The sequence below is a fragment of the Psittacula echo genome (genome assembly GCF_963264785.1).
Source record: "Psittacula echo genome assembly, chromosome: 1".
In the NCBI taxonomy this organism is placed as follows: domain Eukaryota; kingdom Metazoa; phylum Chordata; class Aves; order Psittaciformes; family Psittacidae; genus Psittacula; species Psittacula echo.
Window position 1 is genome coordinate 13630871 of NC_137735.1, and position 27305 is coordinate 13658175.

At 39.0% G+C, this 27305-nt stretch overlaps 1 protein-coding gene across 2 annotated transcripts in view; it reads right to left on the bottom strand.

Annotated features, from left to right (window-relative positions):
• STK32B (serine/threonine kinase 32B) overlaps window positions 1–27305 on the bottom strand; it is a gene marked incomplete at both ends in the record, with an annotated part of 167693 nt that overhangs the window by 113714 nt on the left and 26674 nt on the right. For both annotated transcript variants that reach the window (XM_080634177.1, XM_080634178.1), the window contains one exon: window positions 19148–19299. In XM_080634177.1, the coding sequence (XP_080490303.1) occupies window positions 19148–19299 (152 nt within the window). The remainder of the gene's footprint in view (window positions 1–19147; window positions 19300–27305) is intronic.

Genomic DNA, 27305 nt, shown 5'->3' on the forward strand with positions numbered 1-27305 from the left:
AATTACTGTTGAGTGATGACAGTCCTCTATATTTGATTTAAACTATTAGAATCAATGGTTCTGCCTTTAAAGAAGCCACCACTGTAAAATATTGATCAAATAATTTTGCATACAGCGGTTGGAAGCAGTACTATGTAGATGTTTAAGACTAGCAATTAGCAGGTGACTTTTCTGAACACAATGGCATTTGAAACAGTAGTGGATGTCTGAAAGGACAAAGATGTAGTTATCTACTGTGTGAACTGTAGGGTGCTTACTGCTTCATGAATCATAGAATCATAGGATAGTTAGGGTTGGAAAGGACCTTAAGATCATCAAGTTCCAACCCCCCTGCCATGGGCAGGGACACTTCACACTAAACCATGGCACCCAAGGCTCTGTCCAACCTGGCCTTGAACACCACCAGGGATGGGGCATTCACAACTTCCCTGGGCAACACATTCCAGTGCTTCACCACCCTTAAAGAACTTCCTCCTTATATCCAATCTAAACTTCCCCTGTTTAAGTTTGAACCCATTACCCCTTGTCCTATCACTACAGTCCCTAATGAAGAGTCCCTCCGCAGCCTCCATATAGGCCTCTTTCAGATACTGGAAGGCTGCTATGAGGTCTCCACGCAGCATTTTGTTGCTCTGAACCAAAATAATATTTATTGTATGGTGCCTTAAGTGTTTTAACTACTGTTAATACTGAGGAACGACCTTCAATTTCCAATTATATTGCCAGCCCTTCACTAGTAGACTTTCACTTGCACACTCCAAAGGCACTGTGGCAGTGCCTTCACCCCAAGGGAAAGCATCCCAACTGCCTTTGCCTTCATGGAGCTGCAATGCCAGATTCTTTAACACTGTGTTTGTAGATTGACCTTATAGCTTTTAGTCTGTAATCCCCTACTCTTCATATTCTACTTGTATATTCAGCCCCGTAGATAACGCGGTACATAATCATTCGCATACTCCAAAATATGAACTTGCAATATAGATGTACAGAGCTTAGCAGCCAGTCAGTGTACAACATGTGCATCTGAAGAAATGTGCTGCAATTGGTGCTCATGCTATAATAAGAACTGACAAGGAGTCCCAAGGAAAGCTATGAAACTACCAGAGCAGTGCCAGGAAACACCTCTGCACTGTGAAGATGCTAATGTGGGGCCCTACCACTTCTTCCAGCTGGGCACTGCTCTATCTCTATTTTTTCCTCTTCTTTTCGTTCCCACGCCCCCAACCTCCATGCCTTCACTCTCTCCAATAACTTTGAAGTCAATATATGGCATCAGTTATGTACCCTGCTAGTAAAGCTTTGTACACACAAGCCTATATCAACTTTTTATGCAACTTATACTGATCTTTTAGACATCAGTGTCCTCTGGAAGAGCTTTGTTATTTCCATTTGTTATGATAAGCTCTTAATTTCAGTGTCAAGCAAGGTGTTAAGCTGTGCTTTAGAATGCCTCCTAAGTGGCATAAGTCTGAAGTTCAATATTTTTCTTGAGAGCTACAGTCATCGATGAGATAGCACAAAATGTGTCTAAATTAACACTTTCGTTTAGACAATGAGCATACTTCTGAAGAGGTTTTCCCCACAGCCACAGTTACTGTGGTCTGATACACCTTCCAGAGCAGTATTAGAGCCAATTCATTTTTGAAGAAACAGGAAGATGCTCTTTAGAAATGTACCTAGTGCACACCACCATGGACTCAGCTTGAACTAGATTAGTCTGAAGCAAAGAACCCTAAAATAAGCACAGCATGCATTTTAGAACCTCAGCAACAATTGCTTTGCTCTAGAAATCCATTCATACAGGGCACGCAGTGTGCTCCTTGCTAATACAGATACAGCCTTGAAGAACTTAATAAAATTCAGTTAGATGTTTTAGCTACCTCTCTGCTGTTGACTGTTGGCTGCAAAAATTATTCCTCTTTCTCCAAAAAGGACTGGAATTTACTGTTGTGCTATGGATAAATTAATTTATTCATAGCAAGCACCTATCTTCATAAGCACTTTAAATTTCCGTAGTAAGCACCAATACATCCCCTTTTGGATCATCTCGGTTCATTCTCCATCAGAACTGATCTGAACTAATGAGCCCATGGGTTCTGTAAGACTGACTAAGCTATAGGAATCCAAAACCTTGAATCTTTGGCCTCTGTACTAAAAATGTGCTATTCCAGCAGTTTCAAATACTGGAATTTTTTTCCCTTCACATTTTTCTAAGAAAGAGATGCTAGCTTCAGTTGAATTCTTGGTTCAAAAAACCTCATCTGCAAAGCAACCCACTGCAACTTTGATGAGAGGACAACTTCCAACACAGAAGACAAGAAAAAACTCTAGATAGCTAAGTTTTCTCAAGGTCATGAAGGAAAGTTTATGATTCCTTGTGTGCAGAACAATATTTGCATTTCTAGTCTGGATAGAATGATTTGTCCTCTGCAATGAAGAATGTAATGCACCTAAGAATTCAGAAGAGTAAAAGGCAGATTTACAACATCTTTTGCCTTGCAACACTTTAAAAACAAAACAAAACAAAAAACCCTAAACAACAACAAAAAGCCTCCCACCAAAACCTCCACTTAAAATAGGAGTCTTCCTCACAATTTACCCAAACTGAACCCTAGTCCAGTTCCCTAAGGTGATTTGGCCTGTGTGTTAGAGAGCTGTTTTGATAGGTAAATCTCATATGAGAAGTACAAGTCACGATGGTCTATGTACTCTGGAAAACAAAAGAAAACTTGTATATAGTCACCCCCACAACCCCCACAAGAGAAAGACTAAAAAAGACTGTTTCAACCTGTAGCCTTTTTTTGGCACACAATCCTTAGTTTTCCCATCAGTTACACTTCAGCTACACCCTGCTCATTCCATCATACAGCCTTTCCCTCCCACAGTCAAGTCAAGCAGCATCTTTCTTCCTCCACAAGAGCTCTTCTCGCAGCTCTCCCACCTGCCTGCCCCACCACAAAGGGAGCTGAGGATTATCGTCCTTGCAAGCAGCCCCTGCAAGTGTCAGGAGCTACTGAAGTTACATGTATGTATACATTTCACATAGCATTTTATGCTGTCCTATTTTCTCTCTTCTTTTTGGCAGACAAGAAGGAAGTTGAGACAAAATAGTCTTTAAGAGATATTTACACTAGTTTATGTCAGAGGCCAAAACAGCATTACTGCATGGGAAAGTACCATTTATTGGAATTATGGCTATTCTTGTTCTCAAGTTACCATAAAACTTCAGCTCTTTCAGGGGCAAAGGGCTCTCTCTGCAGAGTACTTAAGCATCTGCTGCTTCCCAACTGCTTGGGCATACTTCTTTCCTTCTGTAGCATATTTACTTCTCATAGTAAATGTGCTCCTGGCTTAAATATGAGGCACTCCCATTTTTGGAGCTCCTGTAGCACTGGTCTCTGCCATGCCTTGCCTAACTTGAAAGTTGCTAAAATTGTATTTACTTCTTTACAAAAGCATCATTATGTGTTTTTTTCTCCTCTGCCAGGGCTTGTGCTTTCTGTGGTATTTTCATAGATGCACCATACTACCACATCCTTCAGAGCCTCTATGCATATCTGCTGTCAGATCAGTCTTCTGGATCCAGCAGAATATGATTCCAGACCTTCCCATACCCCTTTACAGACAGAAAGTTAATCCATCCTTCATCTCCAAGATTTAGTGTATTGGGTTTGCATGGCAAGGTTTTGGTAGCAGGGGAGCTACAGGGGTGACTTTTGTGGGAAGCTGCTAGAAACTTCCCCTGTGTCTGATGGAGCCAATGCAGCTGGCTCCAAGATGGACTCACTCCTGGCAAGGCTGAGCCCATCAGTGACAGTTGTAGCGCCTCTGCGATAAGGTATTGAGGGGGGTGAGGAGGGGCAGGGACAACTCCTCAACAGCAACTGTAGCCAAAAAGCAGAGTGAGAATATACCAGAGAAACAGCCCTGCAGACACCAAGGCCAGTGTAGAAGTATGGCAGGAGGTCCTGCAGGTACCAGGGCAGAGATTCCCCTGCAGCCTGTGGTGCAGCTCATGGTGAGACAGCTGTGCCCCTGCAGCCCATGAAGGTCCGTGGTGGAGCAGATCTCCACCTGCAGCCCATGGAGGACCCCTAACTGGAGCAAGGGAATGCCCAAAGGAGGTTGTGACCCCGTGGGAAGCCCATGCAAGGTCACGGCAGGACCTGTGGCCCCATGGAGAGAGGAGCCCACACTGGAGCAGGTTTGCTGCAGGACTGGTGACCCTGCAAGAGACCCACACTGGAGCCGTCTGTTCCTGAAGGATGCACCCCATGAAGGGTCCCACACTGGAGCAGTTCACGAAGCTGCAGCCTGTGGGAAGGGCTCATGCTGGAGAGGTTCATGGAGAACTGTCTGCTGTGGGAAGGACCCAACAGTGGAGCATGGGAAGAGTGTGAGGAGTCCTCCCTCTGAGGAGGAAGGAGCCACAGAGAAATCAGGAGTGAAGTTGAGCCCTGGAAGAAGGGAGGGGTGGAGGGGAAGGTGTTTTAAGATTTATTTTTTGTTTTCTCTTTATCCTGCTCTGATTTGATCAGTAATAAATGAAACTGTTTCCCTGAGTCAAATCTGATTTTCCCATGATGGTAACTGATAAGTGGTCTCTCCCTTTCCTTATCTCAACCCAGGAGCCTTTTGTTATATTTCCTCTCCCTTGTTCAGCTGAGGGGGGGATTGACAGAGCAGCTTTGGTGGACACCTGGTGCCTAGCCACGGCCAGCTCATCACTTTTATTTCATGAAAGCCCATTACCATTCTCACCATCATTATTTCTGCTTTCAGTTTGTACTCAGATTATGTCAGCAATAGATAGAAGGAGAGGCAGAATTGCTCTAAAATAGACCAACCCAAAGGGGAGGGGTTTGAGTATCCTCACAAGTAATGAACCAGTGTCTAACACTCCTCTGATTCCTTCTCTTCAAATGCAGGCTGTCACCACTGTAATCAGACTCCTATTCAGCCCAGACATTTTTGTAACTACCTAATTCTATGGTACATCTTGTATCAGGAGGTTCAGTCTGGATTTTCATTTGCGATTCTTTTTGCTCTCCCAACATCTTTATACATCTACCCACTTTCTATGTTTTCTTTTTTACATAGCCACCTCATCCATACATCTATCCTTGAGGCTTTACAAGCGCCTTGTTTTCTTCAGCAGCCAATGCCTTGCTTATACAAACCTTTCTTGTACAAATTGTCAAAGGCTTAAAATATATAAATAAATTTAAATAAATTGATTTTGCTTGGTATTTTTCCTTAAAGGCAAGTAATAATAGCAATCACTTACTCTGGTCCAGTTACTTATTCAATGGAAGTGTATAGCGTCCATCGCAATTAAGCCTTTCAGTGAGACCATTTGTCTCAAGAGTCCTGGACATGAGCTTGTCTTCTCTTCCACTACAGTTTTTTCCAGTGTTTGGTTTCCTTAAAAAACCCAAAGGAAACAAACAAGTCCTCCTTCCCACTCATTCCCCCTCCAGCTTATACATTATTGTGCTGCTTAGTGGGTTTGGTTTTTAAGTTATGCAGAGTTTTCTACCTTTTGTGATGTGATTTCTCCTATATACAGAAAGGAGTATAAGGTACAAAATCCTACTTCTTCTGCATAGCAAATCACCAGTTTGGAGGAATAGAGTGGGTATGTACCCAGGCTTGCTCTCTGTAAGATACATTGCAGTCACTTGTTTGAGCCTTCATAAACATCTGTAAGACTACCTCTAGAAAGACTTGGGGTGAGGCTGGGGGTGTTTGAGGAAGGGGTGAAGCATAGAACTTTAATTATCTAGTCATCTTCTGCTTACCCCCAAGAATGGAGTCTTACGAAGTCAGTGACTCTTCAGCCAGCTCTCCCCAGCTGCTGCTAAGTATTTTTCAAATAAACATGCCAAATAGTTGAATTGAGTGCTTTTGTCTCCCTTGTCATAGAACACAACAATTGCCCCATAGCTTTTGTCTTTTGATGATTCTTCCGCTTCAGATTTCTCTCAGAAAAAGCAGCAACTTCTCTGGCCTGTGCAAATGAGACACAGATGCAACACCTCATGTCTAATTACTTTTGGAGCTATTTTAGGAGATATACTCATGGATGCTGATGCTCCAGAAGATAGCTGAAAATAGGAGGAGATATTTTACATGTATTTGTTTCAACAATGTATGTCAGTGCTTTCCATCACACAAAAGAGAAACAACATTTTGAAATGGAAGACACTGTTCATACAAAGATGACCATTTTGGAGAATGCTGATGTAGTTTGCAGACTTAAATAAAATCCATTTGACAGCAAGAGAATATTAAAACCAAATTTCTCCTCTGCCAGCACTGAAGAAAGTTTACAATGACTTCATATTTCCCCTTTTCAGTTCTATATGGGGAAGCCTACAACTATCTTAAATACCCATATCAATCGTTAGCTTTAAGGATTAAGAACAGTAACATAAATCAAATGTTTAAAGATTTTTTTGAACAATTCTTACAGTGAGGAATAAGCTGTCTCAAAAAATGTATGTAAATTTATGTAAACTAGATTGTTGGGTGTACCTAAACTCTTCTCATCTTTGCCTCTTGAACAAAACAGTGAGCAAATGCATCAGACTACAATTTGCCAGAGAATTGAAGCCAACATTACAGAATCAAGATGTTTCTGCATATTCAGATTATTTTTCTTTCTAATGGAAGCAAGAGACTCAGAAGAAAGCAAAAAAGTAGATTTTAATCAGCACAATATTTTGTGCTAAATTTTCTGTTAAAACTACCTTCAGCCATCTCTATATACAACTTCCATATACATAAGTAGTTAGGCTACATCACTAACATTTCCTATGCTGCTTTTATTACTACTATCACTGCATTAGTTAGGATTAAACCTTTTATTGGATTTGAATAGACTACTCTGTAAATAAGAGAGTCAGAATTGCAGATCAGCATCCCATAATAGTTTACATTTTCACAGAAGACTGCTATAAATGAACAGACAGCAGTATAACATGTGACCAGACACTCAGACAATCTAATTATTTGAATGTACATTGCATTTTAAAGGCTAGTGACCAGAATGCAAATTGTCAGTTTTAACCATTGGCTTTGACTGATTTGTCTCTCTTTGCTGTCATGGAAACCCACATTAAATTAAAGGCAAAGAAACAATGGAACCTAATTATTGTCCCATGCATCTTCTATCCAGCAGAAGTACTGAGTAGTTATTTCTAACATTATGTCAGCACCTGCTACACACTTTTCAAATGCATAAAGGATTGTTATTAAAATAAAAAAGTATTCCCATAAATATATATAAAAAGAAATAAGAAGTTCAAGATGGATAAGAAAGAATCCCTTCCTCCTCATACCGCCCCAGATGACATATTTTGAGGGATAAATGTAAAGGAGGAAGGACCATTCTGAACTGCTCTTTCATTTAGTCCCTGCAGCCTGGTGGTTTCTCACCAAGAGCAAGAACCAACCTGCATGAGACACAAGAGCCTGTTGGATTGCTTGAGAGGAGATGTCAGGGTGTAGGCACTGATGGTGAGAGGAATCGTCAAAATAGGGGCAAGAGGATGTTAAAGAAATAGTTGAGAAAGAAGGATCTCTCCTCATTAAACACTACTTTGTCACCTGCTTTTCTTTTATTCGTCTTTGTATTGTGAAGTTATTCACTTCACTTCCAGATCTCTTTTTTTTCCCCAAAGACTCAGTGTTTGAAGAGGTAGGAGCCACCACATCTTACTCTTCTAGACTTGTACTTAGAAGAAGACCCTGCAGGCATGATGGTACACATGATGCTTTTATGTGGGCTTCTCCTGCAGCTTCGTGTTAAAAATTCAGTACTTAGAGAATGTGGAAGAGGGTAGAGGACAGCATGAGTGAAAGTCCTGTAAGCTTAAGTGGAACTTTTCTTGTTATTATTTAACCAACTTCTTTAAGATATACAGGAAATTCAGAGTAGTACTTTTTCTCCCAGGTTAATCAATGGATAGTTATAGGATTTTGTTTTTAGCACTGATTCTAGGCTACAACAAAACCCACCATGACACAAGGAAGGAGATGCTTGTTGGGCACTATCATTTCATTTCACTGTAAGTATATGTCCTCCACTTCCGGGAATTATGAATGAATAAAAGAAAGTATCTTTCCAAGGATAAACTTAATCGCTTCACAGACAACTGATTAAACAGGGGATAAGAGTATTTAAGCAGGGAGCATATTGATTTCTGCTGATGTACCACTGAACTGTGACTGTGACAGTGATGGGATCCCAGTGCCAGCCACTCTGTGCTTTCAGCCTGTCTGGGAGCCTCGGCTATGACTCCTGCCCTTTTCTGTGCACAAGGCTGGAAAACACTATGCACAACGCTGCTCCCCAGCCCCATGGTGTTTGACAGCTCCGTTTCTCTGAAGCTACAGACAGCAGTCTTATTTTCCCTCATCTTGTAGCTTATAAAGCAGTCACGCCTGCAAGTATGTAGAGGTGTTCTACAAAAAAAAAAAGCAGGGAACCCAGGGTTCCCTGCTTGAGCAGACACTGGACAACAATTTGCAGGACCCCATTTTTCTCTTGTCCCTGGAAAGAGCATAGACAACTCAGGAGAGCACATGAGCCTTGGTGACATTCTAAGTTTTCAGATGTCTCCTGAGTAAAAGAAACAAAAAAGACTCTAGAGTGTGAAATGAACCTGTTCATTAGAACAGTTAGAGTAATGAATACAGGATGTAATTAAAGCAGGCTATACTTGTCAGAGGTTGTGATAATACTAATTAAAGACATTATTTCATCTGAATTGGAGTATCAGCTATTGCCACTAGTTATGCAGTTAATTTGCATGCAGCATCAGTTGTACTAGATAAACAACAAAAGAAAGAACCACAGGCACCTCAATATTTATTGATGGGGCATCCTGAAACTGGCATATCAAAACACTATTTAAAAAGTCATAAAATGCTCTCAAATTATTTACAAGAAGGAAAAAAAAAAAAAAGATATATTTAAAAATACTTAGTTTATCCAGCCACATTTCAGGAAATAAAATAAACCTCAGATTTCACCAGACATCAACAGCCTTCATACAAGGAAATGGCCTGCCAGCCAGACAACTCCAGAGAAGATTAAGAAGAACAGGAGAGGAAACCCAGGAGACTACATCTGAGCAAGCATTTCACTGTATGTCACAAGTGAGTAACAGACCTTGCTGAGCAGAAAAAGACCTTCCTTGATTAGGAACAGAGGCAGATGCAGTATGGAGTTGTTTAAGGGCTCAAAGGAAAATTAAATACAAGCTCACTGGCAGAAGAGTGCTAACAGAAAAGTTCAATTTCTTCTTCAGGAATGAACTGGGTCAAAGAGTCAAGAAAAGCAGTGCTTTTTCCTGCGTTACTCTGAGTGAATCCTGTTGTGCTGCTCAGCTGCCCCAGGCTGCTGCTCACACAGCTCTGGCAAAATGCTCATCTTAGAGCTTTTTACTTGGGATGTGGAGGAAGAGCTGTTTGTTTCTTGATAGCACAGCTGTGTGACATGGCCACCTCAGACCTAGTCCCAAAGCCACAGTGCTCTCTGTGATTCTAGATGCTCACAATGTCATTTTCAATGTTTCACTACTTTTGAAAGCCAGAGTTATAAATCTTTCTATATTTTTGTATTCAAATAACTACTGCCAGTTCTTCAGTACAGATAAAATTTTTTTTCCACTTGAACAAATGCTAGAAAACTCTATCCTTCATAAGTACCTTTTGCAATTTAAGTGATCCCAAATATGGATCAGAATCAGACTTTGGTCCTCATTATTATTCTTTGGGAGCCTTGTTAGACACCACGTGCTGCCAGGCTTTTAGAATAGTGATAGTGCAACTGTAGGTAGTTTGGCTAAGCCCATACTTTGCTAAAAACTATTTATATGCAGGAAGTTAGACCATGACAAATGGAAGACTTTGCCATACCAGACTTCCAGATCTAGTAAAAATATGCAGGTGTTCACATGTGAACCCTGGAACATCCAGTAAACCTGTTTCACAAAGTGAAAATTGTCCTGCCTCTCAATTCTCTACCCACCGAAGGTGAAAAATGCCAACTCCTTTCATCCCATAGTTCACATCCGCTATCAGGCTCATTATCACTTCTGTCTGAATCCTTATTTTCTTTATCCTTCTTCCTGTTGGTGAGTCTGTGAAAGCCACAGTAAGTAAGAAGAGTTACTTCTATGAATTTTATTTTGCTTGTTTGCCAACAAGACTCAATCCAACCACTGTGGCTTTTTGCAAGAAAGAATTTACCCTCTGCACCCTGGACAAATTCTAGTTTAGATAGGTACAGAGAACGTGACAGGCAGAACTCACTGTCCTGCTGGCCACAACTGATTTGCAGGGAAATTTAGATAGTCATCTTCTTCAGAGCCCATGACCTTTTCTTAGTTAGGATGCAATTTGCAAAAGGTACATCATCAGTAGAAATAGAACCTTAAATCGTCCTTTATGTGGCATGTACTTATGAAACGTAAGAGTTAGTCTCTTCTAATGAGAACTTTACACTGCAAAACTGTCATTAATGTAGAAACAGGATACCATTAATAATTTTCTGAAGCCTTAGTATCAGCTTCTCACTGCACTTTACAAGTACAATAAATATTATTTTAGCTCAATGAACTGGAATTAAGAGCACACTCAGGCTGTAAAAATCTGTAGTTGACTTTTAAAATAATAAAAGATTTGATAAATTTTAATGAACCAAGGCAAAGCTTCCCCTAAGCAGGCAATACTAAAACAATAGGGCATTACAGAACTTCCTGCCTTGGTTCAATGACACCATTTGTCACTTTAAATCCACTCTATTTGAAACAATTCCTACAATGCAAAACTTAAATTGCTTTATATTTAGGATTTTTATTATTATTTATTTCCACCTCTTATCCCTTGTATAGTCAGACTTTTGGGTTCTGTTCTGTCCCTTCCAGACATTTGGCCAAAAAGTTCCCAACTTTTAATATTTGACAACATGAAAAATAGACTTGGCATTCTAGCAGAAGCCAAAAGGAAAAATCTAGCTTGAAGAGCTAACGTATTACCTGAAATACACAAGTGTTATTCCAATCACTATTTCAATGTTACCTGCTCATTCTGTGGTGGGTTTTTTGTTTTGTTTCAAGGATTGGTGCCCTGAATTTTACTTCAATCTAAAAAAAAAAAAAAGGAATTCACCTATGTGTTTTATCTGGTTTAAACTTTAAACTAAAGGTATAATCACTAAAATGCCAAAAATATTCTAAAGTAAACCAGGAATAATTTCCAAGCCATATTATACCACCGATAGTCTTCAAGAATAACATTTTTGGACGAAGTGTGGATTTGTAAGATCTGTTCAGTATCCAAATTTTGCACTGAAACTGTGAAGAACTTACTTTTGTTTTGTAATGATCATGGAATCATAGAATAGTTAAGGTTGGAAAGGACTTTAAGATCATCTAGTTGCAACCTCCCTGCCATGGGCAGGGATGCTTCACTCATCATATAATTTACATTCACACTCTGGATATCTAGAGATAATTTCACAAGGCATCCAAGACAGTTTTGCAATCTGATGGCTGTCCCACAGTTGAGCTTCATTAATACAGTGCTAAGCATCATCTTATATAGTCTACCTTTAAGAGAGCTTTTAGTACAGGCTAATTACAGTCTCAGTTTCCAGAGCATGGGTAACAATCAATCTAGCCTGCCTGAAAACAGCAGATTTGCATGATGAACTAATTACTCTGTCACTGATTATGAGAACCACTTTACCTATAGGACCTTTGTTATCAGTCTAATTACACACTAGCTGTCATGTTTGGCATTCATAACCTTTAAAGCAGAGAATTTAAAAAAAAAACTAAAAAAGGCAAAAGAAGGGCACTGCTTTCCTGAACTGGCAATTGAAGAGTCTGAAGCAATGTCTCAGTGCTTTTCTTCTTTCTTTCTCATTCATTACTCTGAGAGCACTGAAAACCAGCTTCCCTGCAAGCTCTCCCGAGAATACCTCTGCCACAGCACTGGGAGCTCTGCTTCTCTCCAAAAAAAAAAGTACTCATCTGTAGGGATTGGTGCATGGACAGGAAGCTGCTAGGAGGGACAGGAACCAGCTGACTCTGGGGAGGTGCTTGGGCGGCAGATATAAGGATTGTAACTGCGCAATAAATCGTTGTTGACCCGCATTCCGTGAATGCTCTATGTCTCAGCCCTAGTTCGAAGGGAACTAGTGCTTCCGTCCCTCACCACACGAGTAGCGAGAAACTACACTCATCCCTGACACAAATGTGCAGATGATTATTGTGACTATCTACACCACAGACCTGAGACATGGCCAAGGCTAACGCCAAGCTCAGGACAGTCTCCTTTGCATAGCAGCTATCCCCCTGTGGAAGAGAACAATGCAATAATCACAAACTCATAAGATGAACTTGACTGAAACTGTACATACCTAAACCCAAAGGGATTATTTTTTCCAGCGGCTTGGTGTTCACCACTGTTTATAATAAAATTCCTCTTGCAATGAAAGGTTTGTGTGAGAAAAGTTTGTTATGGGTCAGCAAATAAAAGTCCCTGTCACAATAAGAATGATGCAGAAGACAAGCTCCTAAGAAAGGTCCCAGGGTGCAATGAGATACATGAGATGAAATATCTGCTGCAGCAGTTTTTAATGCAAGAAAGATCAAAACTTCAACTATGCCACAGGCCAATTCCTGCTTTCAAGAGGAATGTATTAAAGTTAAGTCCAAAGATGTCTATTTCAAGGTGACAGCAATTTCTCATAGGCAACAATTAGTTGCCAGAGCAAAATTCAATACACATGGACTTGAGACAGTGTTCCACTACTGCCAATTAGTATCTTAGTGTATTAAAATCAGCACAAAAATAAATAACTGCTAGGTCATGAATTCACCTGTCAGTGAAGATGTTACAGCTAACACTCATTCAGCACAAGCATCCAGAGGTTACCAACCGGCAGGGTTGAGTTTAATGTCATTTCCACAGCCAGAAATAATATCCTGAATATTTGCAACTCAAGACAAATCTTTCCGATATTCCCTTCTTCCAATTATCCTGCCCTTCCTGCTGTTTCATCACCTTTTCCTGCCCCTTTTCCCTCTATCATTATCTCTCCTAAGGCTCTGGGGAGCAGCCATGTTTTCAATCTTAGATATAAAACTTCCATATCTTTACCTACTTCAGAGTTACATTAATACAGTGATGAATTGATCTAGCTATTTGAGAAAAGTACTTACCCTTCGCTCCCTCTGTAGCAAAAAGAGTTCACCCGTCTCAGCTCTGTGCAAGAAACTAAATATATCTTTCTCCCTTGATTTACACTTTCTTTTTGCCTGGAAAGGAATCTTAGAGCCCATCAGATAGTTAGAATTGTTCAGGATTACATGGCCTGGGTTTCATGACCTCAGCTAAATTCACAAAAGGAGTAAGAAATGAACAGGCTAGTTGCAAACAACCGATCTGTGTCCTAACAGGAAACACCACAAGCCCCCTGCTCCCTTTCAAAAATATCATATAGCTCTGTTAGATCATGAACAGCCTTTAGTATGGAGTCTCATGAAGCTCAGAAAGCTGGTCATACTACATATCAGAGAGAAAATTCTCACTCTAAATTAGGTCTAGTATGTCAATGCAAGTTACACAGACACAACACTGCAGACACTAAACAAACTCATCTAAGACTGACCTAAAATACCTTCTTTTGGTGCTTGGGGTCTCTGATTAGTAAATGATGCTCCTTGATAGTCGATTTTCAGCTCTACCCGGCAGTAGAACACTTGGCCAGGTGTTCTTGCTTCCCTAAGTTTGCAAGTTTATTTACGTTTCTGATACCAGTCTGAGGAGCAGAGCTGTGCTATGGGGTAAGTCCAAGGTGATGTTTCTCTCAGCCTTTTCTAGAAAGGGCACCGTCACAGGTAAGTAATAATTTCCAGTTATGTGTATGTACATGTGAGTGCATAAAACAATCCATACAACGCCTGAGACTAAACCAATAATTTTTTCTCTCCAGGGTTCTTTTTTCTGTCTTTCATCTCCACTTTGTTTTGAAGACAGGTTGGGGTATTAGTTGAATTCAGAAATGCACGAACATTTTTGCTATGATTTGTGTTCTTCAGTTATTCCAGTTTTCACTGGATTTGAAACTTAGTCTTACTCTAGATGGTAGCAGTTTTGTACTTTTGTAGATCTGTCTTACCAAATACATACAGTTTCCATAGACTGATGTGTAGAAAAAGAATACATCAAAATATAGAGCCACTCTGAAAATGCAGCTAATGCTTCTTCCTGAGTTGTTAAATATATCATATTGTTCTGTCCGTACTAGGAAAATGACCTATAAGATGACAAAAATAAGTCTTCATCCTTCTCCCTTTGCTGTCCTTGAAATTGTTCTGACAATTTCAAAAGGATATAATAGCTTTAAGCAAGACTATGAAAAATCACCTCCATGTTCTAAAAGTTTTGAGGTGCAAAATTTCAGATTTTTCTGTTCTACATCAGCAGATAAACTATTTTGATATATAATTTTTTATTATTTTTATTATTATGATTAAAAAAAACCTTCTGTCTTTTGTGGTAAGCTGTATTATTTTCAGAGCAGCCAGTGGATTACTCACGTTTGAAGACAAGTCAGGTAATGACAACTCTAGCCACACTGGGACATAGAGAGTGACCTGGCTCTTGGCTCAGTCCTAATGCATGTTGTGAGAAAGATATTTAAAATATAAATCCTTTCTGGAATGCCACTCTTCTTGCCCAAGGGACATCCAGCTATCTGGGGAAGGATAAGCATGGATCAAATGCTGGATCTCAGAGGAGTGCATTGTAGTATCAAGGTGGAACTGTGTTAGCAGCTGACATTTCCACAGCTCATTCATCTATGCTTGAAATACACATGATAAAAAACAGGACTGCTTTTCATTTTAAGAAGAAATACCTATCATCAGAAATTCCTCTAAGGGTGATAAAACTGGCTACAAGGCTCACATATCTTTAAGTATTTATTCAATTTCATTTCTAAAATAAAGGTTATAAATAAACCCCAAGCCCTTCCTGAAAAACACAGTTATCCTCCAAGCAATTATGAGCATTTACAGAAGAATGATTCTTTTCTGTGTCAGATGTTATGAAAGGCAGCTCATACTTCAAATAATATGATTTATAAGTTGAGATTGTGAAGCTAAATTTAATAAAGCTCAGAGAAGATGCATGAGCCTCAAAAAGCTTTTTAATATATATTTCTCGGAGTTGAGATGCAACCCTTGTTTTATATTAGCTGTTTTGCATTCTTCTGTATAATGGAGTTACTGATGGATGCCAGCAGAATTACCCACTGCAGAAGGTTTGCCTTCTTGCATCTTCTCTTTCCCTCCAGGAGAATTTAACTGATGACAGATTGGTTACACATATCTCATTACTTTGTGCAGTTATCATGCACAACTTAAAGGACTTTCCAGCCTTCATGTTTGTTTCTTGAGTTTTCAACTTTTCTTTCGGATGGTGTAATTCCTCAAAGAAAGATGAAAGTGCTTGTTTAGTTCTTTTGGTTCAAGGAATTGTTGAGAGATTTACCACTCTATTAACATTATTTTGAAGATCTTGATGATTAACTTTTGAAATCAGCTGTTCTGGTCAGGGAAGTCCCACCAATTCATGAAAATATTTTCATGAGCAGAATTTCCTCCAAATATGTTTTCAATATGGAGTTGGAATTTGAAATTTTTAATTAAAAGAAATAATATTTCATTTCAATTTATACAAAAGAAAAAAAAATAATTGATGACACTGAAGCTCATCTCACAGGAAATGATACTTTGAAAAAAGAAAACACCCAAGTATTTTGGTAATAAATTTCCTAATTTTGTCATTATGTATATCTCTTCCAGACAAAAGAACAGCAGATCAGATCTAGGCTACCTACTTAAGCTCAAGTCTTGCTTTATATGAGTGAGGATTAGGGAAGGGAGAAATCAAGGAAAGGGACAATGCAACCAAAATAAGTACCTAATTTCCCTTTCAAATCAATGGAGAAATGTAGATTTTTCTGACAAGTTTTGGAGACTTATCCAGACTGGTTCAGCCGTCTAATTACTTCTCACTGACATTACAAGGGGCAAATAAGATAGATATATTTTTATATAACTATTTATATACTTAAATATATATGCTGAATATATATATTTCTATATAGAAGTTTATTTAAATATATATATTGCGTATATATATTTATATATCTTTTTCAACATCTTAGCACTATCATCATGTTTTGTGGACCGGACAAGTAGTCAACTCGTCTGGAGAGAGGTAGGCATAAGGTCTAGGCTTCCGTTAGCATAGGCAGCCAGATCCCCAGTTCTCCACAGGCTACATGACTGTTGAACAACAAGCCCACAAGGTGTTTTATGCAAACACACTTTTCTACAGTTACTCATCCAAAGTCTGTTTTCGGCTTTTACCTAACGACAGTCTAATATAAAAGGCATAATTAAACCATTTTGGAAAAGATGTTTTCCACTACTCACGTTAGTCCGAGTCCTGCCTATAACTGAATTTCTGGTTTTATCTAAGAGGGCTAGCGGGTTTTTAGTTAAGTGAACAGTGTCAGTGACTGGCTACTGATGTGGGGGCTTCAACAGACCTCTCAGCGGCAGATCAGTACTTACTCCTGAATATCCTTGGGAATTCAGTTGGAGACCCCAAATAAGTGGGGAAATGCCAATTAAATTTATTAGGCTGATGGGATTTATGAGTTTTAGTCACTGAAATCTTACCTTAGGTAGGATTTCAGAAAACTGATCTGTGCCCTTAGATTGTGATAGAGCTTAGACAGACAGACTAGTCCAAAACACCCCAGTCAAAAGAATCCCAATATTTACACAGAGTGCAGCTGTGTTACTGTCCATATACCATGACATAACCATTCCTTGTTAAATTAATATTCCAGCTTGTGAAACAAGATAGAATTAGTAGCCCATTTGTACACTTACAATGCAGTTAACAAAATGAACAGAAAAAATTCTAATTCTGAAAAGTGAAACACAAATCTAGCTACAGTTACTATAGAAGAAATGCATCTTCAACTATTTCCTTCCGTTAGTATGCCAGGAATTGGCTCATAAGAGGAAATCTCATGGGTTCCTGCCAAACATCTAAGGTAAGTTATAGCTTCAATGTAAATGCATTTGATGCAAATTATTATTGTGTCTAAAGTGCAAGTAAAAAATACATTAAACAGGCTGCTCATTTCACCAACAATCAATGAAAATTCTGTTATTTTAAGAGATTATTCTGGGAATACGTAAAATATGCTAAGGAATACTCCATTTGTACTCACAATGTTTCTTTTTTTGTGACAAAAAAACCAAATAAAATGTAAGGTCAATTATTTAATAAATATAATTAAGATGTTCAAGAGCTTTATAAGGCTTAGTGCTACTATAACAGATGTGACCATTATTCAAGGGTCTCTTGTGACTTTTGTGGTTTACCTCTGTAGTTCAATAACAGAAGTAATTATTTGAAGACAATGTGTAGAACACCTTGAAATTCAGGCAAAAGTTGAAATAGAGAATTCAGAGGTCTGGAACACTGCAAGTGCAGACACTCCAGAAATATATCAGAAGCTATTTTAAATTCATTTAGGCTTGTGCAAGGTTAATTATTGAAACATTTTATGAGCCTGGTACAAAGAATGAGTCATTTTGGGTAGACTAGATTAATTTTGGGGAGATTTGGGTTCAAGATTTTCATTTGCTGTACTAGCCCAGGGTGAGCCCACTCTGGAGTCAGGTTTGAATCATTAGACATTTGAATATATAATGTTTGAGGGGAACACTTCAGAGGAAAATTCTTAGTGTCAAATTATTTTTGCAAAATTTTCTACAGTTTTAATTGCCTGTGTCCAAGTCCCTGAATCTCAGCAGAGTCTCATATATCCCAGGTTTCACTACACAGTTTCCCACCTTTAACAGGAAGGATGGAAGTCCTTAAAGTAGGATCTCCTACTCTCATTTAGCCACTCTGGATATCATGGTAGACCAAACATGCTGTGGAGCATTTCCAAGCATGCTGGCTACCTGGCAGGGAGCTGCTTGTGCCTCTTCTAGGAAGGGTTGCTGAAAAGCAGTGGACACACGACATGTTTTAATTTAAACCTCCAACAGAATATTAAGTTAGCTCAAATATGATCATTCATGTAAAATGGAGACCACTTCAGACGTACATATATGATTAGGTCCTTTTTGAATGAATTTTGGAATCAAGTCCTTTGCTGTCTTCACTTAAGATAGAATATAATTTGGCTTTTAATTCACAAATGTGCTAAGCTGACAAGAAATTTTTCACATGTACAGGTCAAGATTGAGCTAGAGGATAGGCAAAAGACTGTATGTTAGGCATTGACAGCTAAACCTTGCAAAACAGGTCTGTTTCCACTGTGACCATCTGCAGCTAATCAAGCTATTCATTAACGGAACAATTTTCATACCATAATGGCTTATGTCCCCATTTCTATTTAATTATGTAGGTCATTTTTAGATAAGGGAAGAAAAGTCTGCATCCCATTACTACTATCAGCATGTAAAAGCCAGCAAATATTTTAAGTTTGTGATGTAGTTGAAGCTAGTCTTTACTTGATCAATATTTTTAACACTCATCTGTGACCAAGATGTTCAGTGGCTAGCACAGGGAAGATAAGAGAAATTCCAAGGGACAAAAAATGCTTTTCTGCTGTTCAATGTCAGCTGTTTTTAAAGAGTAATTGAGTTCTGAATTTTCTCTGAAGCAACTAAAAAAAATATTAATAGAATTGATGGGTTTCATATTCCACAGCCTCATAACAGATGTTTAGTTCAGGTATTGTCAAAAAGAAAATTATGAAGCTGTAAAGAAGAACACAGTTCCACACGCTGCTGTAACAACCTGGAGAGAAACCAAACCCAAAATGAAAATGTGAGTGTGATGTTTAAATATTCCAATGCAAAAGGGCACCTTTAAAATATTCATGAAAAACAAAACCCTCTGCAAAACCTAAATACAAAACATTTTTCATACTTTTCGGCTTTCCAGCCTTCCATAACCTGAACTGATTCATCAAAAAGGAGAAAACAGGAGATCCTTGATAGAATTTTAAAGATTTGCTTACCATAGATTGACTAGGAAGGGATGCTCCAGGCCTTGCATTATCTGTAGCTCTCGAAAAACATTTCTAACTTCATCTCTCTCAATGCACTTCTGTTTATTCATATATTTCATGGCATACATTTTCTTGGTGTCTCTCTTCTGCACAATGCACACCTAATCGACAGCAAAGTAAAAGAAAAAGTTTGACACCTACAGAAAAGAATCTCACATGTGATTTTGAAAAAAAATGAGCCTCTTATGATATTTCGGTATCTCAGATATGGATACTGCAACCTGGTAACACCTTCAAAAAAAATCACATCACAGTTATGTGTGATTTTTTGTAATAGATTGTAATTAATAAATTAACAAAAGAACACACCACCCATAAGAAGAAATGGGGACCCAGAAAAGTAGTGTATCTTTCAGACGTTACATGGTAAAGCTGGGAGGAATACACTCCAATTGCTGGAGTCACAGGCTACTTCCTTAGTCACAGAAATTTCTTCCTCCTGACTAAGAAAATTGTAGAAGCATATAAATATAGAATGGTTAGATCTTAAATCACCTAGTTTCAACCCTTCTGCCATTGGCAGGGACACTTTCCACTAGACCGGGTTGCTCGATAGACCTCATATCCATAAAACAATGCACATATCTTGGTTACTGGAGCATAAACATAGCCTATGTTCGCAAGACTCAATATTTCATCTAAATATCAGAATTATGCTCCCTTAAATATTGTCGGGGTTAAAAAAAAAAAAAAACAACAAAAAAAAACCACAACAAAAACCAACAAAAAGCTATTGAACAGAGATTCATCGTAATATTTTTGAAGTCACAAGGGACCATTACAATGATTAAGTCTCTGGCAGTAAATTTCTTTGCTTGAACTTTGTTTTCTTTGTTGACAAAAGCCAAATAATGTTGTAAATGCAGGAAGAAAATCTTAGTCAAGAAAACTCCCATGTAAGGCCTGGATTGGTTTTTGTCATAATAGTATACCTTGTGAATGATGCTGGAAAGCGTCACCAGCACCACATCCAAGAACCACCACTTTAAACATGATTTCTGGCAACACAGAAATATAAGACTCTTCATGTCTCATCCCCCAAGCTGGTGTAAATCTCATCTTCATAAGAGCCTTAGACATAAAGCAAAACTGTATCCTCAATAGGTTTTTGCTCTGAAGGTTTTTCCCATTAACGGATCAGCACTTTTTGAAGTGACACTCCTAGTGTGTCTTCACAGCCAAGAGAATATTAGTTGGTGATATTATTTTGATGCTACATCTATATTACAGCCATAGGCTTCGATCAGAATTTTTCATCATCAAGATCTACACAGACTGTATACTGGAAGTGTCTGGTTTAGATATCACAGCTCTGTAGTTTCTAAATTCAAGGATATTCTGGATTCGCTTGGAGTGACACTATTACTTTGTATGTATATTTATGTACACTCACACATGCACATGCATTCCCATACTATACACACATAAAATTTTAGTATACATACATTATGTATGGCTCAGAGATCAGATTACAACAGTGACAACCAAAAAGAAATCTTTCAGTTTTGAGTTGTACTTTAAGGAACTTGCATGCTCAAAATTCAGAAATGGTCTGGAGAAACTAAGACAACTTCCCACAACTGAACCTCTGACTTTAACAAGTCTGGATTCTGGACATGGTGATGAACCAGTGCCAGGGTAAGTACCCTAGAGAGACCTACTGTGTGATCACTTATTTCTTAAACTCAGAGGAAAGGTTCCAGGAATGTGCCATCAACATATTTTACTTCCACCACCTTTTCCAGTCCCTGGAAGAGGAACTGGGCCAGTGAAACCAAACCACATTTGTTTCTCTGCAACTCTATTTCCAGGAAGTGTGTCTTTGAGCTCAAATCTATGCCAAAGAGAGGAGTTAATGGAGTACTTTTAACCTATAATGATAAAGTGTGATTAAGCAGAGTTTCTAATTACCTTTCCTAATATCAGGGGATGTTCTACTAATTAGCTAAAACACGGACGGTAATGTTTTGTCTTGAGCCCATCATTGTTGCAGAATGGAGAATACCAAAGTTTTGTTTCATTTTCCTCCCTAGGCTCCTACAGAAAACCTGGATGTTGGTGGTGTCCTGAAGATAATTAAAGGTTCACACTTACATGGAAAGAGCCCAGGCCGTGGAACAATGGGGAATTGGAGTTGGCCTTTTGGGGGAAGGTAACAGGTAGGATTAAAGTGGGGTTAAAGGTAGCAGGTGGGGTTAACTGAAACTGAGGAAAGGAAATGAATAAGCTTCTAGAAGTTCTTCAAAACAAGCAGAATTTGCAGTGGCAATTCCTGACATCCTGTCTGAGATTATGTTGGACACTCCAATTTAGTGAATCACATTATAAAGTACAATGGTTTGGATTTTAGCTCAGAACCTAGGTCCATAATTTCATTCACTTACATGAATTTGCAGCATGATTTTCATATGAAACTTGGCCAGGACTGAAGTGTTTGCAGAAGTCTCTTATTCCATTACATAAAAAGCCCCTCTGCTGAATTGTTGACTAGTGAGACTTCTGAGAGAAGGGGGTTTTACTCAGCTGAGACTTACAGGTTTGACCAATATGGCAAATTAAGATCATATACAGCATCTAAATATGTGATGTAAATAGGTTTTGAAACACTGCTCTGACTCCAGAAGGCACTCAGTTCTCTTACCTACCAGTCAAGACATGGGTATTCAGCACAGCTGAAAGAGACCTTCTGTTGTTAGAAGCTTACCTAACATATAGCTTTAAAGCAGAATGATAGTAAACATTTGCTAGTAACGTCTACCTATGCACATCTTTTAACATGGTTTCAAAAACAATAGAATTTTAATGAATATACTAAAGCTACTTCCTACTAAAAATCAGTAAATATAAGCTTCATTCACATTGATGTTATTGTGCAAAACACATGACATTGCTATGACAGCACTGAATTATAATGGAGATCCTCCCTGGCAGTTCTACCTGCTGGCTGTCACCCCTTCTGAGCAGGACGTCAGTGGGCTGAAACTTTTCCGCTACTGTACCAAAGAAAGGCAAAGCCCTTGAGCTCTCCTCATGTGCAGTCTTAGTGGAAAGTGTTTAAATTGGTTGGGTTTTGGTTTTGGTTTAAATCCTTTCCAAAGAAGTCATTTTAAAATAGGGACAAACAGGTGCTCTGGCACCTTAACAAACGAATTCTGTGATGATTCATTATTGTGGAAGTCTGTGCAGAATTGCCTTATTTATACATATCAGTGAAGAAGCCTGTCATGCTTACATCACTTTCAATTCATCAAAACTTTCACATCACGTCTCTTTCAATTTTTCTGAGAATATCATCTACCAAAGCCCAGACAGTGCCCTGCTCAGGCTGATACCACTGCTTCAACAGTCTCTGTAGGTGACGCTTCAAACCAAATAGGTGTCACAAACTCAACAGCTATCCAGCTTCATAGTCAGTAGGGAGGGACAGGCACGTTCATCTCCACCTATTCATAGGTCTAAATAGGTCCAAGGGACCATCTCTAGAGGCATTGCTTCTCCTAAAGAGACTGTAGATGACTTGCTTGGATGTAGGTATCTCTGTTGTAGATGTGTAAAGGTAGGCATATGCATCCTCATTAATTTTCTTTGCAGTTATATGGTGCTTATTTTTAAAAGCCTCCTGTGAAAATATTCCATTTCTAAAGAGGGTTTTCTAATATATGAGCTGTTATTACAGTTTGTATCTTTTATTTTTTTTTTTTTTTTTTTTTTTGATCTGGGATAAGATAACAGCTAGGTACCTTCAAAACTATCAGGTTGAAAGAAATTTGACCAGAGTGTGACTTGGAGCCCCTGGGGAAAAAAACAACAGATTATGACTGCAGGGCTAAACTTCATTTTTCAGGACCAACATATGCAATGGTCCACTTCTAAGCTACCTTCTTAGATTTCCTCTGATTTCACATGCAAAAAAATAGAGCACCTACAGATAAGTTTGATCGGCAGAATTTGCTAATGGTTTGCTGCAGAAAGCTGCATAATGCTGTGTTGGCTGAGCAGCCAAGGGTAGATTTGGAGGAGCTCTTCCTAAAGCAAAAGATGGTGAGGGGTGAAAAATTTGACTTACTGCAAAACACAGATTTCTCCTGTTTCCCACTAACTTCAAAAGACTTCTAGCTGCCTTGTGCTTGGTCTAGAATGAACAGCAGAGAGCAGGCGCACTTAGTCTGAATAAAGCCATTTTGGTCTGTTTGGTACATGAGTACTTAACTTCTCAAACTACCCCATGATATGGTTTCATGACAGGTCATAAAAAGCAAGAGATGTGAAACTGCAGTCAGAGAAAGCTCCTCTGTGCAAGGCTGCTGTGAGAGCTGGCAGCTGGAACGCACTTCATCCATACTCCTGTATCACAATAGCATGCAACTTAGGTCAGGTCAGTAGATCAGATGGGGCAGCTATAGCTGTGGCACTGCATGGGCAGAAGACACTCACCTAGATGTAAGGTACAATGAGACAGAAATCAGCTATATGTTTCACAGTCAGTGTGGTAATTGACAAATCTGCTATGAAGCATGTGCCTGAAATACTGCTACCTTGACTGTTCTTACTCACATACTCTGAAAAATTAATGCTCTTAGTTTCAGCCTACGAGTAGAATTGGAAAGATTTACACAAAGAGGCTGGAGAATGGATGTCATAAATTTGGCTTTACACTGCCGGGGAATTTACTTGAAATAGGGGAATTTATTCCCAGATTCCCTCTAGCAAATTACAACAGCTGGAGCAGGGGCAAGCATCTGCTTAGTACCCTTTCATACTAACTCAAGCAAAAAAAATTGGTGGTTATACTGTCAAGCAATATTAATATTCTGCAGTCTTGTGTTATGTTTTTTTTAGGATAGCAGCATATTTTTTCTGAAATACTTTCCATATTATTTAGTAAAGTACCCTCAATCAGTGCAGACAAGATTCTGGGCCCCCATCTGTTCCACACCAGTGTAATTTCAATTGCTTCAACAGAGAAAGTCATGGTTTTATACAACCAAATTAATCAGACCTAAGTCCTATGTCTCAGCATCTTAGAAAAATAGCAGAAGTCTGTACATAGGAATCACAATTTGAATTTAATTCAAGGTCAGATTGTTCAATGTATGTGCTCCCATGCACAGAAAACTCGAAGAAAATTGGTACTACAATATCCCTGAAAACTAGTTGTTGCACCTGAATACAAATTATTTTGCAGCAATAAGCCTGCAATTATATGGTTACTGTTGCAGTAAAGAACAATGATAATGCCTGTATTTCATTCCTAGTCAGTTTTGCACTTACTGAATGACCTTTAAATACAAACTTTTTGCAATGTTTTATTTGATAAGAATGGTGGCTCTACATAGAACAACATGGAAAAAATTAGCCAGATGAAACATGAAAGAGCACTTTTAAGGTGTCACGTGTCATAAAGAAGAAGCTACTTAGACCAGTGTTCAGCATTTTTTATTATTTTAAATTGTATAATTCTGAATTGACTTAGAAGGCAAATATTTAATATATGAATAAAATCTGCTTGGACAAAACTTCTGCCCTGGCCCACTTCAAATGGAAATACGAAGTTCTGGACTGTGCCAAGCATAAATACCTTAAAGGTGTTCAACAAAACTAAAAATAAACAAAATATTTCCTGTTAAATGTGAGGACACAAAAGCAGAAGCAAAGAGCTGCCTTCACCTACCTAGCAAAGTAAGGTCACTGAAGCCAGCAAGGCTGCTTGTAGAGTAGCGCCACAGACCTCGCTTGGGTACCATTGTCACCAGTGCCGCAGCTCACAGGTCTGTACCAATACCCATATGTACATATATGCACACTGCCTATATATACATGGGCCCAGGAGTGGAGCCAAACGCTCAGTGAGTGGTGACACACCATTCTACCATAGCTTACATGTCACTTGGCTTGAACAAAAGAACCACTGACTTAGAAGCTGTGTAATGGCTTCAATGGTCCGATGCAATGGTCCTATGCAGTCTCAAAGCTCACCTTCTTTATTTGCTATTGGCCCCTTACTGGGGTGCAAGCTGAGCTCTCAAAGGACACCTTTGAAGTGAGCCTGGTTGTTTCCAGAGAAAAGAGCATGTTTCCCTTGTCTCACACCCATTTCCTGCCCTCCTCACAGCTGCTGTGATGTATCTTCACTTTTGCTGGGGAAGATTCTACAGTGCATAGAAGACCACAGCTGCTCTTAACTTTTCCCTAACAAACAGCACGCACTAAAGCAGCAGCTTAAAACAAGCAGCCACTTCTCAGAATGACAAGCTCTTCAGATACAAAGCATTTGAAACCAAATTACCTGGGAATTCCTGTAACAGCTAACATTGCTACTGTGAATTTAAAATGCCAAAGGAAAAGGCAGGGAGCTGCTTCCTGAAGCTATCTGGGAGAGACAGAGCATAGTTGATGAAAGAGTCGGCCCCAGTGGAGGAGGTGAGGTGCAGAGGTTCAACTTGAACCCTATGCACAAGAGCAGGCTGAGCTGTGTAGAGCCTTTACCATATCAGATACCTCCTGCAGCAATATCCTAAAGAGGCCTAAGGTTGCTGTAGCAACCAAAGTAATTTAAGAAATATTGAGAGAGAGATATTGTACCAACAGCAACAAAATAAAAAAGTAGCGCATGTCTTAAAGCATCCTACTGCTCTCAGAAAACAGAAAAGGCCACAGAGCAGCCATAAAGGAAGAAGTCAGTTCAAGGCAGACACAATGCTGAACACTGTGTTATATGATGCAGGGTGCTAGAGCACAAGAGGCTCCAAACAGTAAACAGCTAGTCAATGGAGATTAGAGGTCTTGCATCATTTGTTGACATTTTCTGCTGCCAGGTACTTCCAGAACGACAGTAATAGGAAAAGTTGCCAGCAACGAGGCTTCTAAATGAACGATAAAGGCAAGGCTGACTCACAGAGAAAGACGCTTGAAATGGTGACTGATTTACCAAGTTGTGCTTTTGGCTATGGTGTAACAGGTCATTTTAAAATGGGTTTCTTTCTTTTGCTGTCTGTGGAAGGAAAAACAAGGTGATTTGTCAGATGTTTGCATTCGTTTGGGAAAAATAAGCCTGTTATGCCAAGGACTCTTCAGTTGCACTAGACAGCTGCAAAATATAGATTTTAGATTAGAGGGGACTTATGCATGAGTCCTTTCTTGCATTAAACATGTCCTCTCTGTGAAACTCTATTCCCACTCATACATATCCCCAAAGAAGGTTCAAAAGAACATTGTAGCCACATGAACCTGTAACGAAATCAGATGTTTCTAGACATAGAAACATTCAGCAGTTTCCTAAATGCCACGGAGAAGAACTGACCAAATATCAACCAATAAGCCTTCATATAAAAGCTTGTTTTATTTTCCTGCATAGTATGGGAGGGTGAAGGTTCATTTGAAAGAACAGGGACAGTAGGGAATGTGGATCCTCTGAATGTGGAAGCTCTGAAGAAATAGAGGGGTGCAGGTGATCTTTGTGATGATAGCATGATTTGGATATATCTTTAACTACTTATCCTGTACATTGAGCACCTGGACCCTTATTTAGTTTGTCATGATATTCCATCACTGTATTGTGATATTAAACACCATAGATCTCCATCTGCCCTGATTTTTAAGGGCTTCTTGAATAACATTTTGCACTAGCAGTATATTCTCCTATTGACTTCAAAGAAGGTTCTTCTTGGAAACTACTGAACCGAATAAGGACAGTGCCATGAAGGGCCATGCTGCTCTGCAAGAAGCATTTCCTGCCTCTGTAAAATGAAAGTAATTTTTCTGTGTGGAAGGCCAAGAGCCAGAAAAATCCTGTTTGTGTTCTTAATGCAGAACTGCAGAAGTAGCTCACCAGCACTCAGCTGGCATATAATCAAGAATCATTGAAATCAAGATACAGATAGGTATTGTTTAATCAATTATTGATGTTATATTTCACCTTCAAATGTATTCCTGCAAGAAACGGTTTCTAATGTTTTTATAACATGGTTTTCTTTGACTACATGGGCTTGTATTTACCCAAATTAAAATGTAAAACCTTGTTATAGTCTTTTATTATAGGAAAGACAGGTCATCTACTCATGTGTAAACAAACCATTAATCTTCTCTATTTCAGCAAAAGCCTGTTGAA